This window comes from Nomascus leucogenys, chromosome 19, assembly GCF_006542625.1.
Source record: "Nomascus leucogenys isolate Asia chromosome 19, Asia_NLE_v1, whole genome shotgun sequence".
Classification (NCBI taxonomy): domain Eukaryota; kingdom Metazoa; phylum Chordata; class Mammalia; order Primates; family Hylobatidae; genus Nomascus; species Nomascus leucogenys.
Window position 1 is genome coordinate 33,687,280 of NC_044399.1, and position 14,059 is coordinate 33,701,338.

The 14,059-nt window shown below is 43.6% G+C and overlaps 1 protein-coding gene across 1 annotated transcript in view; it reads left to right on the top strand.

Annotated features, from left to right (window-relative positions):
- The first annotated feature begins 9,377 nt into the window (after positions 1 to 9,377).
- LOC100582689 (leucine-rich repeat-containing protein 37A3-like) overlaps positions 9,378 to 14,059 on the top strand; it is a 29,651-nt gene continuing 24,969 nt past the window's right edge. The window contains 9 exon segments of the mRNA XM_030800137.1: positions 9,378 to 10,019; positions 10,022 to 10,075; positions 10,078 to 10,112; positions 10,509 to 10,589; positions 11,006 to 11,060; positions 11,063 to 11,782; positions 11,785 to 11,904; positions 11,907 to 11,931; positions 13,827 to 13,898. Of these exon segments, the coding sequence (XP_030655997.1) occupies positions 9,518 to 10,019; positions 10,022 to 10,075; positions 10,078 to 10,112; positions 10,509 to 10,589; positions 11,006 to 11,060; positions 11,063 to 11,782; positions 11,785 to 11,904; positions 11,907 to 11,931; positions 13,827 to 13,898 (1,664 nt within the window). The 5' untranslated portion in view covers positions 9,378 to 9,517.

Consider the following 14,059-nt stretch of genomic DNA (forward strand, 5'->3'; position numbering starts at 1 on the left):
ACAACAGTTAACTGGGCATGGTAGCGCGTGCTTGAGATCCCAGCTACTCAGGAGGCTGAGACAGGAGAATCGCTTGAACCCGGGAGGTCAAGGTTTCAGTGAGCTGAGATCGTGCCACTGTGCTTCAGCCTGGGTGATAGAGCAAGACTCTGTCTCTAAATAAATAAATTAATTAATTTAATGAAATGACTGCTTAAATAGAAGTTAATTTTAAGAAATGTTGCAACTTTGCTGTATAAATATGTTGTGGTATTTTTAGTTCCATTCTGTTTTGATATTCTCACAAATTTTTCTTAAAATATGTGTTTAATAGGTATTTTTCTTTTTCCCAGCAAATTGAAGAATTTTCTGATGTTAAGGAGAGAAAGAAGTGATGAAACTGTGGAATCTCTATGTCATAAAGCATGGGTAGGGTATTTCTAAATTAATTTAAATATTTTATTATTTATGGTCTTTTGCTGTTTCACATCCTAGAAATCTGCGTGTGTTAGAATCTTATTTAAAATTCCATTAATGTATATTTGTCCCAAATTTTATTCTAGTCCAATGTTTTTTTGGTTTGGCAGGTGTTTTTTAGGTACAAAGACATTCCTTTTGGTATTATTTATAACAATGAATTAATATTATATTCATTAGTATTAATAAAATCAGGGCAAAAACCAGACCTTGTCTTTAGAACTTGTTGCAGAGATGTGAGTCATTGCAGCATTATATATCAGGGTTGTGATTCCGTCAGCTTTCAAGAGGAAACAGGCTGCTGCAACCCTGGTGTCCGTAGGAAAGGGTGTCATCATCATAGACCCTCCTCAGAAATCACTGGTGCCCATCCTAACTCTTGTAGTAGTGTTTCTCCCATGCTTGCAAACTCTGTCAGGGTTGACTCGTTCACACTCAAAACATTTTATAGAGCTGGGCACAGTGGCTCATGCCTGTAATCCCAGCACTTTGGGAGGCCAAGGCGGGTGGATCACTTGAGGTCAGAAGTTCGAGACCAGCCTGGCCAACATGGTGAAACCCTGTCTCCACTAAGTGTACAAAACTTAGCCGGGTGCAGTGTCACACACCTGTAATCCCAGTTACTTGAGAGGCTGAGGTACTAGAATCACTTGAAGAACCCGGGAAATGGAAATTGCAGTGAGCCAAGATTGCACCACTGCACTCCAGCCTGGGCAACAGAATGAGACCCTATCTCCAAAAAAAAAAAAAAAAAGCCACCTTTGTGGGACCATGACCAGGGAGCAGCAGAAGGCAAGACAGAGCTGTAGGTTCATTTAATGACCCAATTTTCATGCCTTTTATTGCCACGTGTTACATGTCTGGAAATCCTGAAAATTACCACAGTTATTACCACAATTGTTAACAATTGGTTAATTTTTCAGAATAAAACGTGGCTTTTGGATTTGTTTACCATTTCATAGAGGTGAAAGGAGAACAATTTTCTTATTCCTTTGTGGCTAAAAGTACGTTCCCGGCTTGGTGTGGTGGCTCACACTTACAATGCTGGCACTTTAGGATGCCAAGGCAGGAGGATCACTTGAGTTGAGGAATTCAAGACCAACCTGGGCAACATAGTGAGACCTTGTCTGTACTACTTTTGTTTTTTTTTTTTTTTTTTTTTTTCCAGATGGAGTCTCCCTCTGTCGCCCAGGCTGGAGTGCAGCGGTGCGATCTTGACTCACTGTAAGCTCCACCTCCCAGGTTCACGCCATTCTCCTGCCTCAGCCTCCCAAGCAGCTGGGACTACAGGCACCCACCACCACGCCCAGCTAATTTTTTGCATTTTTAGTAGAGACGGGGTTTCACTGTGTTAGCCAGGATGGTCTCGATCTCCTGACCTTGTGATCCACCTGCCTCGGCCTCCCAAAGCACTGGAATTACAGGCATAATTACCTGGCCCAAATATTTTATGCTTTTAAGACTGCTTATGAAATTGAAGAACAGAAATTATATCTACTGTTCTAATGGCACTGTTTAAGCTTAAGTTAGATTAAATCTCTTGAAATTTCTAAAATGGTAAGCTCATTCAGATGATTGAATCTCAGTTTCTCTATAGTTTTATCACTTCTTTAATCATCTTTTATTTACTGGAATTGGATATAGTCTTATAATGGTTATCACTATTGCATTTGACAAAAATGCTTTGTATTGCTATTGATATTCTGTTTTATTAAATAGGTTTATTGCTGACAATCAAATGAATCATGCCTGTATGCTGTTTGTAGAAAATTATGGACAGAAAATAAGAAGAATTTTTGTCGAAACTTCATGCTTCATCTAGTCAGCATGCATAACTTTAATCTTATTAGCATAATGTCAATAGATAAAGCTGTTACCAAGCTCCGTGAAATGCAGCAAAAATTAGAAAAGGAGGAATCTGCTTCCCCTGCAAACGAAGAAATAACTGAAGAACAAAATGAGACAGCAAATGGATTTAGTGAAATTAACTCAAAAGAGAAAGCTTTGGAAACAAAGCGTCTCAGGGGTTTCAAAACAGCAAAAAACAAAAAACTCTGAAAAGATCTAACCCCATGTTATGGACAAACACTGAAATTACATTTAGGGAATTCATCCTCTAAGAAGAATTACGTTTTTTTTTTGTTTTTTTTTTTTTTTTGAGACAGAGTCTCGCTCTGTCGCCCAGGCTGGAGTGCAGTAGCACGATCTCAGCTCACTGCAGGCTCCACCTCCCGGGTTCACGCCATTCTCCTGCCTCAGCCTCTCCAAGTAGCTGGACTACAGCGCCTGCCACCACGCCCGGCTAATTTTTGTATTTTAGTAGAGACGGGTTTCACTGTGGTCTCGAACTCCTGACCTCGTGATCCGCCCGCCTCGGCCTCCCAAAGTGCTGGGATTACAAGCGTGAGCCACCGCGCCCGGCCGTTTTGTTTTAATCAGGCAACAGCATGTTAGATGAAATAAATGATTTCAACAAGGATTTTTTTTTATTTTTTTTTTATTTTTTTTTTTTATTTATTTTTATTTTATTATTATACTTTATGTTTAGGGTACATGTGCACAATGTGCAGGTTTGTTACATATGTATACATGTGCCATGTTGATTTCCTGCACCCATTAACTCGTCATTTAGCATTAGGTATATCTCCTAATGCTATCCCTCCCCCCTCCCCAACCCCACAACAGTCCCCTGAGTGTGATGTTCCCCTTCCTGTGTCCATGAGTTCTCATTGTTCAGTTCCCACCTGTGAGTGAGAACATGCGGTGTTTGGTTTTTTGTCCTTGCGATAGTTTACTGAGAATGATGTTTTCCCATTTCATCCATGTCCCTACAAAGGACATGAACTCACCATTTTTTATGGCTGCATAGTATTCCATGGTGTATATGTGCCACATTTTCTTAATCCAGTCTATCCTTGTTGGACATTTGGGTTGGTTCCAACTCTTTGCTATTGTGAATAGTGCCGCAATAAGCATACGTGTGCATGTGTCTTTATAGCAGCATGATTTATAGTCCTTTGGGTATATACCCAGTAATGGGATGGCTGGGTCAAATGGTATTTCTAGTTCTAGATTCCTGAGGAATCGCCACACTGACTTCCACAATGGTTAACTAGTTTACAGTCCCACCAACAGTGTAAAAGTGTTCCTATTTCTCCACATCCTCTCCAGCACCTGTTGTTTCCTGATTTTTAATGATGCCATTCTAAACTGGTGTGAGATGGTATCTCACTGTGGTTTTGATTTGCATTTCTGTGATGGACAGTGATGATGAGCGTTTCTTCATGTGTTTTTTGGCTGCATAAATGTCTTCTTTTGAGAAGTGTCTGTTCATGTCCTTTGCCCACTTTTTGATGGGGTTGTTTGTTTTTTTCTTGTAAATTTGTTTGAGTTCATTGTAGATTCTGGATATTAGCCCTTTGTCAGATGACTAGGTTGCAAAAATTTTCTCCCATTTGTAGGTTGTCTGTTCACTCTGATGGTAGTTTCTTTTGCTGTGCAGAAGCTCTTTAGTTTCATTAGATCCCATTTGTCAATTTTGGCTTTTGTTGCCATTGCTTTTGGTGTTTAGACATGAAGTCCTGCCCATGCCTATGTCCTGAATGGTATTGCCTAGGCTTTCTTGTAGGATTTTAATGGTTTTAGGTCTAACATTTAAGTCTTTAATCCATTTGAATTAATTTTTGTATAAAGTGTAAGGAAGGGATCCAGTTTCAGCTTTCTACATATGGCTAGCCAGTTTTCCCAGCACCCATTTATTAAATAGTGAATCCTTTCCCCATTTCTTGTTTTTGTCAGGTTTGTCAAAGATCAGATAGTTGTAGATACGCCGCATCATTTCTGAGGGCTCTGTTCTGTTCCATTGATCTATGTCTCTGTTGTGGTACCAGTACCATGCTGTTTGGTTACTGTAGCCTTGTAGTATAGTTTGAAGTCAGGTAGCGTGATGCCTCCAGCTTTGTTCTTTTGGCTTAGGATTGACTTGGTGATGCGGGCTCTTTTTGTTCCATATGAACTTTAAAGTAGTTTTTTCCAATTCTGTGAAGAAAGTCATTGGTAGCTTGATGGGGATGGCATTGAATCTATAAATTACCTTGGGCAGTATGGCCATTTTCACGATCTTGATTCTTCCAACCCATGAGCATGGAATGTTCTTCCATTTGTTTGTATCCTCTTTATTTCATTGAGCAGTGGTTTGTAGTTCTCCTTGAAGAGGTCCTTCACATCCCTTGTAAGTTGGATTCCTAGGTATTTTATTCTCTTTGAAGCAATTGTGAATGGGAGTTCACTCATGATTTGGCTCTCTGTCTGTGATTGGTATACAAGAATGCTTGTGGTTTTTGTACATTGATTTTGTATCCTGAGACTTTGCTGAAGTTGCTAATCAGCTTAAGGAGATTTTGGGCTGAGACAGTGGGGTTTTCTAGATATACAATCATGTCATCTGCAAACAGGGACAATTTGACTTCCTCTTTCCTAATTGAATACCCTTTATTTCCTTCTCCTGCCTGATTGCTCTGGCCAGAACTTCCAGCACTATGTTGAATAGGAGCGGTGAGAGAGGGCATCCCTGTCTTGTGCCAGTTTTCAGAGGGAATGCTTCCAGTTTTGCCCATTCAGTATGATATTGGCTGTGGGTTTGTCATAGATAGCTCTTATTATTTTGAGATACGTCCCATCAATACCTAATTTATTGAGAGTTTTTAGCATGAAGGGTTGTTGAATTTTGTCAAAGGCCTTTTCTGCATCTATTGAGATAATCATGTGGTTTTGTCTTTGGTTCTGTTTATATGCTGGATTACATTTATTGATTTGCATATGTTGAACCAGCCTTGCATCCCAGGGATGAAGCCCACTTGATTATGGTGGATAAGCTTTTGATGTGCTGCTGGATTCGGTTTGCCAGTATTTTATTGAGGATTTTTGCATCAATGTTCATCAAGGATATTGGTCTGAAATTCTTTTTTTTGGTTATGTCTCTGCCAGGCTTTGGTATCAGGACGATGCTGGCTTCATAAAATGTGTTAGGGAGGATTCCCTCTTTTTCTATCGATTGGAATAGTTTCAGAAGGAATGGTACCAGTTCCTCCTTGTACCTCTGGTAGAATTCGGCTGTGAATCCATCAGGTCCTGGACTCTTTGGTTGGTAAGCTATTGATTATTGCCACAATTTCAGAACCTGTTATGGTCTATTCAGAGATTCAACTTCTTCCCGGTTTAGTCTTGGGAGGGTGTATTTGTCGAGGAATTTATCCATTTCTTCTAGATTTTCTGGTTTATTTGCATAGAGTGTTTGTAGTATCTCTGATGGTAGATTGTATTTCTTTGGGATCGGTGGTGATATCCCCTTTTTCATTTTTTATTGCGTCTATTTGATTCTTCTCTCTTTTCTTCTTATTAGTCTTGTTGGGTCTATCAATTTTGTTGATCTTTTCAAAAACCAGCTCCTGGATTCATTAATTTTTTGAAGGGTTTTTGTGTCTCTATTTCCTTCAGTTCTGCTCTGATTTTAGTTATTTCTAGCCTTCTGCTAGCTTTTGAATGTGTTTGCTCTTGCTTTTCTAGTTCTTTAATTGTGATGTTAGGGGTCATTTTGGATCTTTCCTGCTTTCTCTTGTGGGCATTTAGTACTATAAATTTCCCTCTACACACTGCTTTGAACATGTCCCAGAGATTCTGGTATGTTGTGTCTTTGTTCTCATTGGTTTCAAAGAACATCTTTACTTCTGCCTTCATTTCATTATGTACCCAATAGTCATTCAGGAGCAGGTTGTTCAGTTTCCATGTAGTTGGCGGTTTGAGTGAGTTTCTTAATCCTGAGTTCTAGTTTGATTGCACTGTGGTCTGAGAGACAGTTTGTTATAATTTCTGTTCTTTTACATTTGCTGAGGAGAGCTTTGCTTCCAACTATGTGGTCAATTTTGGAATAGGTGTGGTGTGGTGCTGAAAAAAATTATATTCTGTTGATTTGGGGTGGAGAGTTCTGTAGATGTCTATTAGGTCCACTCTGTGCAGAGCTGAGTTCAATTCCTGGATATCCTTGTTAACTTTCTGTCTCGTTGATCTGTCCAATGTTGACAGTGAGGTGTTAAAATCTCCCATTATTATTGTGTGGGAGTTTAAGTCCCTTTGTAGGTCACTCAGGACTTGCATTATGAATCTGGGTGCTCCTGTGTTGGGTGCATATATATTTAGGATAGTTAGCTCTTGTTGAATTGATCCCTTTACCATTATGTAATGGCCTTCTTTGTCTCTTTTGATCTTTGTTGGTTTAAAGTCTATTTATCAGACTAGGATTGCAACCCCTGCCTTTTTTTGTTTTCCATTTGCTTGATAGATCTTCCTCCATCCCTTTATTTTGAGTCTGTGTGTCTCTGCACGTGAGATGGGTTCCTGAATACAGCACACTGACGGGTCCTGAGTCCTTATCTAGTTTGCCAGTCTGTGTCTTTTAATTGGAGCGTTTAGCCCATTTACATTTAATGTTAATATTGTTATGTGTGAATCTGATCTTGTCCTTATGATGTTAGTTGGTTATTTTGCTCATTAGTTGATGCAGTTTCTTCCTAGCCTCGATGGTCTTTACAATTTGGCATGTTTTTGCAGTGGCTGGTACTGGTTGTTCCTTTCCATGTTTAGTGCTTCCTTCAGGAGCTCTTTTAGGGCAGGCCTGGTGGTGACAAAATCACTCAGCGTTTGCTTGTCTGTAAAGGATTTTATTTGTCCTTCACTTATGAAGCTTAGTTTGGCTGGATATGAAATTCTGGGTTGAAAATTCTTTTCTTTAAGAATGTTGAATATTGGCCCCCACTCTCTTCTGGCTTGTAGAGTTTCTGCCGAGAGATCATCTCTTAGTCTGATGGGCTTCCCTTTGTGGGTAACCCGACCTTTCTCTCTGGCTGCCCTTAACATTTTTCCTTCATTTCAACTTTGGTGAATCTGACAATTATGTGTCTTGGAGTTGCTCTTCTCGAGGAGTATCTTTGTGGCGTTCTCTGTATTTCCTGAATCTGAATGTTGGCCTGCCTTGCTAGATTGGGGAAGTTCTCCTGGATAATGTCTTGCAGAGTGTTTTCCAACTTGGTTCCATTCTCCTCGTCATTTTCAGGTACACCAATCAGACGTAGGTTTGGTCTTTTCACATAGTCCCAAATTTCTTGGAGGCTTTGTTCATTTCTTTTTATTCTTTTTTCTCTAAACTTCCCTTCTCGCTCCATTTCATTCATTTCATCTTGTATCAGCGATACCGTTTCTTCCAGTTGATCGCATCTGCTACTGAGGCTTCTGCAATCTTCGCGTAGTTCTCGAAACTTGGCTTTCAGCTCCATCAGCTCCTTTAAGCCCTTCTCTCCATTGGTTATTCTAGTTATCCATTCTTCTAATTTTTTTTCAAAGTTTTTAACTTCTTTGCTATTGTTTTGAATTTCCTCCGGTAGCTCAGAGTAGTTTGATCGTCTGAAGCCTTCTTCTCTCAACTCGTCAAAGTCTTCGTCCGTCCAGCTTTGTTCCGTTGCTGGTGAGGAACTGCGTTCCTTTGGAGGAGGAGAGGTGCTCTGCTTTTTAGAGTTTCCAGTTTTTCTGCTCTGTTTTTTCCCCATCTTTGTGGTTTTATCTACTTTTGGTCTTTGATGATGGTGATGTACAGATGGGTTTTTGGTGTGGATGTCCTTTCTGTTTGTTAGTTTTCCTTCTACCAGACAGGACCCTCAGCTGCAGGTCTGTTGGAGTTTACTAGAGGTCCACTCCAGACCCTGTTTGGCTGGGTGTCAGCAGCGGTGGCTGCAGAACAGCGGATTTTCGTGAGACCACAAATTCAGCTGTCTGATAGTTCCTCTGGAAGTTTTGTCTCAGAGGAGTACCCGGCGCCCGCCACCACGCCCGGCTAATTTTGTATTTTTAGTAGAGACGGGGTTTCATCGTGGTCTCGATCTCCTGACCTCATGATCCACCCGCCTTGGCCTCCCAAAGTGCTGGGATTACAAGCGTGAGCCACTGTGCCCGGCCTGTGAACTAGCACTTCTGAAGATCCCAAGGCGAGATCCCGTGACTTCCTTGGGAAGCTCTGCTGCGCCCCCACCCGACCCCACCCCACCACACCACAGCAGGCCACTGGAGTCCTGGGACCACCCCAGCCTGCAGCCCAAATCCTTCCTCACTAAGGGGAGGGGAGGGTGTTCCGGCCGGGCAGGGTGGGAAGGGGTGCTTGGGTGGGATTGTGACGTAAGATTGCTCTGGTAACATGGAGCAGATCTGGACCCCAGCCTAATAAAGGTGACATAACTAAAGGTGTCATAAAGACAGGGCGGGGTGCACGCTCATGAAGGGCATGAGCATCTCCGGGCTGCCAGAATGGCTCCCGTTGAGTGCGCAGCACCAGCGTGTGTCATGTCTTGGCTGCGTTTCTGGGGCCCATGGCCCCTCACGTGGCAACTATTGTGTCTGCTAGTGAAGGAGGCTCAGCCTCTGGTGTGGGTCAAGGACCCGTTCCAGCTGACCTCTAACCCATGGGGCCACCTGAGCCCTGGTCTTCCCGCTCCTCCCATCTCCCGTGGGATCTCCCCATGCACCTGTCCCCTAGCAGCCCCGGGGACTTTGAATACCTGGGCCCTCTGCTTCTTTGCAGATGTCATCCCCGCCCCAGGAATCGACTGAAAATTTGGCTCCATTCCTGGACACCGATTCAGCTGGAGAGCTGCCCCTGGGGCCAGAGCAGTTCTCGGCTGCCCAGCAAGATTTATATGACAAGCTGACTCCGCAAGAAGGGCTCCCAGAGATGGTTCCACTGCTGGATGGGGATCAGAACCAGACGCCAGTTCAGCTTCCTCGCCTCAAAAATAAGGTTCAAACTGCAGATCTAGATCGGGCTGCAGGTCATCAGGCAGATGATATACTTGTTCCACTAGAGAATAAGGTTTCAAAACCAACCAAATTTGTGGTTTCGCCCAAGAACCTGAAGAAACATCTAGCTGAGCGTTGGAGCCTTGCTGAGATTACTGGGATTCCACACCAATTATCCAAACCTCAGCGTCAGAAACAGACTTTTCAGGATGAATATTCGAGTATGGACACACTGTATCCTGGCAGCCTGCCTCCAGAACTCCGGGTGAACGCAGATGAGCCTCCAGGGCCACCTGAGCAAGTTGGACTTTCTCAATTCCATCGAGAGCCCGAAACTCAAAATCCAGAGACCCTGGAAGACATCCAGTCCTCTTCACTCCAGGAAGAAGCCCCAGCACAGCTTCCACGGCTCCCTCAGGAGGTAGAACCTTCAACCCAGCAGGAGTCCCCAGCTCTGCCTCCAGAGTCCTCTATGGAGAGTCTAGCTCAAACTCCACTGAATCATGAAGTGACAGTTCAACCTCCAGGTGAGGATCAAGCTCATTATAACTTGCCCAACATTACCATTAAACCTGCAGATGTGGAGGTTACCATGACATCAGAGCCCAAAAATGAGGCAGAATCTTCCCAAGCCCAGAAGGAGGCCCCAAATCAGCCTCCAGAGGAGGTGGAACCTTCTGCAACCCAACAGGAGGCCCCAACTGCGCCGCCAGGTCCTCCCATGGAGCTGAACTTTCCCCCAGTGAGCAGGAGCAGCCAGCTCAGCCTTCTGAGTCTTCTGGGAGGTTGAATCTTCTCCAGCCCAGCAGGAGGCCCCAGCTCAGCCCTTAATGTCCCCTGAGCAGTTTCAACGTTTGAAAGACCAGCAAGACATAATTCAGCAGCTAAGTAGACCTGAAAATTATGAACAACTTCCAGTCCATAAAGAGACCACAACTCAGCCTCCAACTCAGCTCTCCTCAGACTTTGGAAGTTCACTGAATGATGAAGCAATAGGTTCACCTCTAGATGTGTCATATCTAGATCTAGATAGGGAGCTTACCAAACCTACAGCAGTCACTATGGGGGTAGAACCTTCTCCAGTCCAGCAGGACAACCCTCCTATTCCCATTGAACAGGCTGACTTTTCTCCAGCCCAGCCTGATCTCCCTTCCCCGCCTCTGCATTCTCCTGAAAAGATTGAATCTCCAGTCCACCAAGAGGCCACAGCTCAGACTCTAGATCCCCCTAAGGAGGCAGAACCTTCTCCAGTCCAGCAAGGGTTCCCAGCTGAGCCACCAGAGCCCCCTAAGGAAGTTGAACCATCTGCAACCCAGCAGGAAGCCTCGGGTCATCCTCGGAAGTCCACTGAAGAGGTCAGTCCTCCACCACAGTGGGAGATACCAGCTCAGCCATCAGAGCCACCTGAGAAGGTCAAACCATCTCCAGTCCTACAGCAGGCCCCAACTCGGCTTTTAAAGCCACCTAAAGAGGTAGAGTCCTCTCCAGTCCAGCAGGCGGTCCCTGCTCAGCCTTCAGACCCTGCTATGGTGATAGAACCCTCTCTGACCCAGCAGATGGCCCCACCTTTGCCTCCAGAGTTCCTCAGGAGATAGAACCATCTGTAACTCAGCAGGAGGTTCCAGCTGAGATTCCAGAGCTCTCTATGGAGGCAGAACCTTCTCTGACCCAGCAGGAGGCCACAGTTCAGGCTCCAGAGTCCCCTAAGGAGGTAGAACATTCAAGGCAGCAAATGGTCCCAGTTCAGCTTCCAGAGCCACCTAAGGATTTGCTGCTCAACCTCCAGCTCATTATGAGGTGACAGTCCCAACACCAGGCCAGGATCCAGCTCAGCATTCAACATTGCCCAGTGTCACTGTTCAACCTTTGGACCTGGGACTTACCATCATTCTAGAATCCACGACAGAGGTTGAACTTTCTCCAACCATGCAGGAGACCCCAACTCAGCCTCCTAAGAAAGTTGTACCCCAACTTGAAATATATCAAGAGGTAACAATTCCAACACCAGGTCAGGATCGAGCTCAGCATCCAATGTCACCCGTTCAACCTTTGGACCTGGGACTTACCGTCACTGCAGAACCCACTATGGATGTTGAACATTCTACACCCCTGAAGAGGACTATAGTTCCTCCAAAGCACCTTAAGGTGACAATTCCACATCCAGATCAGATTCAGACTCAGCATTCACACCTGACTGAAGCCACAGTTCAACCTCTGGACCTGGAGCTTAGCATAACTACAGAGCCTACTACAGAGGTTAAACCATCTCCAACCACGCAGGAAACCTCAGCTCAGCCTCCAGACCCGGGACTTGCCATAACTCCAGAACCCACTACAGAGATTGGACATTCCACAGTCCTGGAGAAGACTACAGCTCCTCATCCAGACCAGGTTCAGACTCTGCATCGAAGCCTGACTGAGGTCACAGGTCCACCTACAAAGTTAGAATCTTCGCAGGATTCATTGGTGCAGTCTGAAACTGCACCAGAGGACAGAAGGCCTCCACAAGCACCAACATATGTGAGCTCTGTACCTGCGGAGATGAGACTCTGTCATGTGTTGATCTCAGCCCAAAGCAGAGGCTCCACCAAGTGCCTGTGCCAGAGCCCAACCCTACAATGGCATCTTCACCACCTTGTAAGAATCACCTTTCCTCAATCGTCCTCTGTGTCTTGCCTGACATGGCAGCCTTTTCCTGTAGGCCTTCCTGGGCCTTCTTTATCTCCCCAAGCCGTACTGACAACTGACTTTCTGCTTTCACCTTTGCTTGTCAACTCTCCCTTCTCCTCATTCTCCTTTAATGTTAGACCCATTCTCCAGTCTTTTACTTTTACCCCAGTCTTTTACTCTTACTCATTTTCTTATCCATTCTTATTTAGCGCCATCACATCATTGCTTACCTGCTGCTCTGCTCCTATTTTCGCTTCACCCTCTTTTTTTTTTTTTTTTTTTTTTTTTTTTTTGAGACAGAGTTTCACTCTTCTTGCACAGGCTGGAGTGCAATGGCACGATCTTGGCTCACCGCAACCTCCATCTCCTGGGTTCAAGTGATTCTCCTGCCTCAGCCTCCTGAGTTGCTGGGATTACAGGCATGCGCCACCACACCTGGCTAATTTTTTGTGTTTTTAGTAGAGACGGGGTTTCTCCATGGTCAGGCTGGTCTTGAACTCCTGACCTCAGGTGATCCACCCACCTTAGCCTCCCAGAGTGCTGGGATTACAGGCGTGAGCCACCGCACCTGGCCCGCTTCACCCTCCTTACAGCAGCCTGTCACTCTCCCGATCTCAGCGATGATGCTCTAAGTGGTTAAGAGTTGATTCTGGAGCCAGGCTGCCTGGGTTTGAACCCAGGTCTGTTTATTAGCTTGGTGATCCAGAGCAAGTTATTCTGCTCTGTGACTCAATTTCCTCACCTTTAAACTGGGGATTATGCTAGTTACCACTTCATAGGATTGTTGTGAAATTTAGGTGAGTGAATATCTGAAACACTTCATCAGTGCCTAGCATATGTAGGAGTGTTGGCTGTTAACATGATTACTCAGTCCTCTAGTTATGTCCAGAACTCATTTTTGTCCCTGGCTTTTTATATGTAGCACTCATTTTGTGTCAAACCCAGGAGCAAGTATGCTATTGTCTGCAGAACATGAAAATGATAGGAGGGAAGAAAGAGAATAGGCATAAAAAGGGAGGTATATAGAATTAATTACTAAAAGATAATGCATACCATCAGTGCTAGAATTTACCAGAATCTGTGGTCCTTGAGGTGTGGAGATCAGGGAAAGCTACATGGATAAGCTAAAAGTTTACTTGGGTCTTAAAGAGTACACAATGAAGTATGGAAAGCCATTGAAAGTTTCCAAGCAAGAGAGATTAAATGATGAAAACAGGAAGATTATTTTATTTTATTTTGCTTTTTTGCTTTATGTTCAAGTATAGACATGCAAAGGATTATTTTAGAATCCGTATGTAGAGTGCCCAAAAGGAAAAGCTTATTTCAGGGAGACAAAATAGAAAGGTCTAGCAAAATGTAGGAGTAAAGTGTGAAGGGGCTAAATCAGATCAGTTGTAATAAGAGTGGAAAGAAAAAGCCTAGGATGTTTCAACAGAAGGCAAAGCTTTGGTGTTACCTGGCATAGGGTTTCTTTCTACTTATTTATCGATAAAGATAAGCTTATGCCCATTTTTCTGTTGAATTATTTACCATTTTTGTGTTGATTTGTAGGATTTTGTTTAGACACATAAGTGCTTTTGGATAAAATACTTACATTCAAAGTAATTAACTGGCATCGTCTGTCCAAGAGATGGGATGGATAGGAAGTTAAGCTTCCGGGAGATGCCTCATCATTTGTGCCAGTGGCCCCGCATTATTTCTTGATGAATTGTGCAAACTGGGAAGCTGATAGCTCTGGAAATGAGAAAGCAGGTGCTATTTTCTGTTTCTGAATATCCCCGACAATGTTGCCATGATTCTTTTATTTATTCTGTTCATTCTTTTCCTGCCTATTCAAGGATATAAACTGTCTTTCTTCACAGAAATTTCCAAGGAAACTATATTTCATACATTGATGGAAATGTATGGAAAGCATACAGTTGGACCGAGAAACTGTGAGTATATTCTCTCCAAATATGACAAAAAACTAACTGCATTGTAAGATCCTTCTTGGTCCAGAATTTTGAGGTCCATACCTCTGAGAAAAGATATTTCCCCTCCATACCCCAAATCAACCTCTGTGGATTGCAATCCTATGGTTATTTTAAAATTAAAT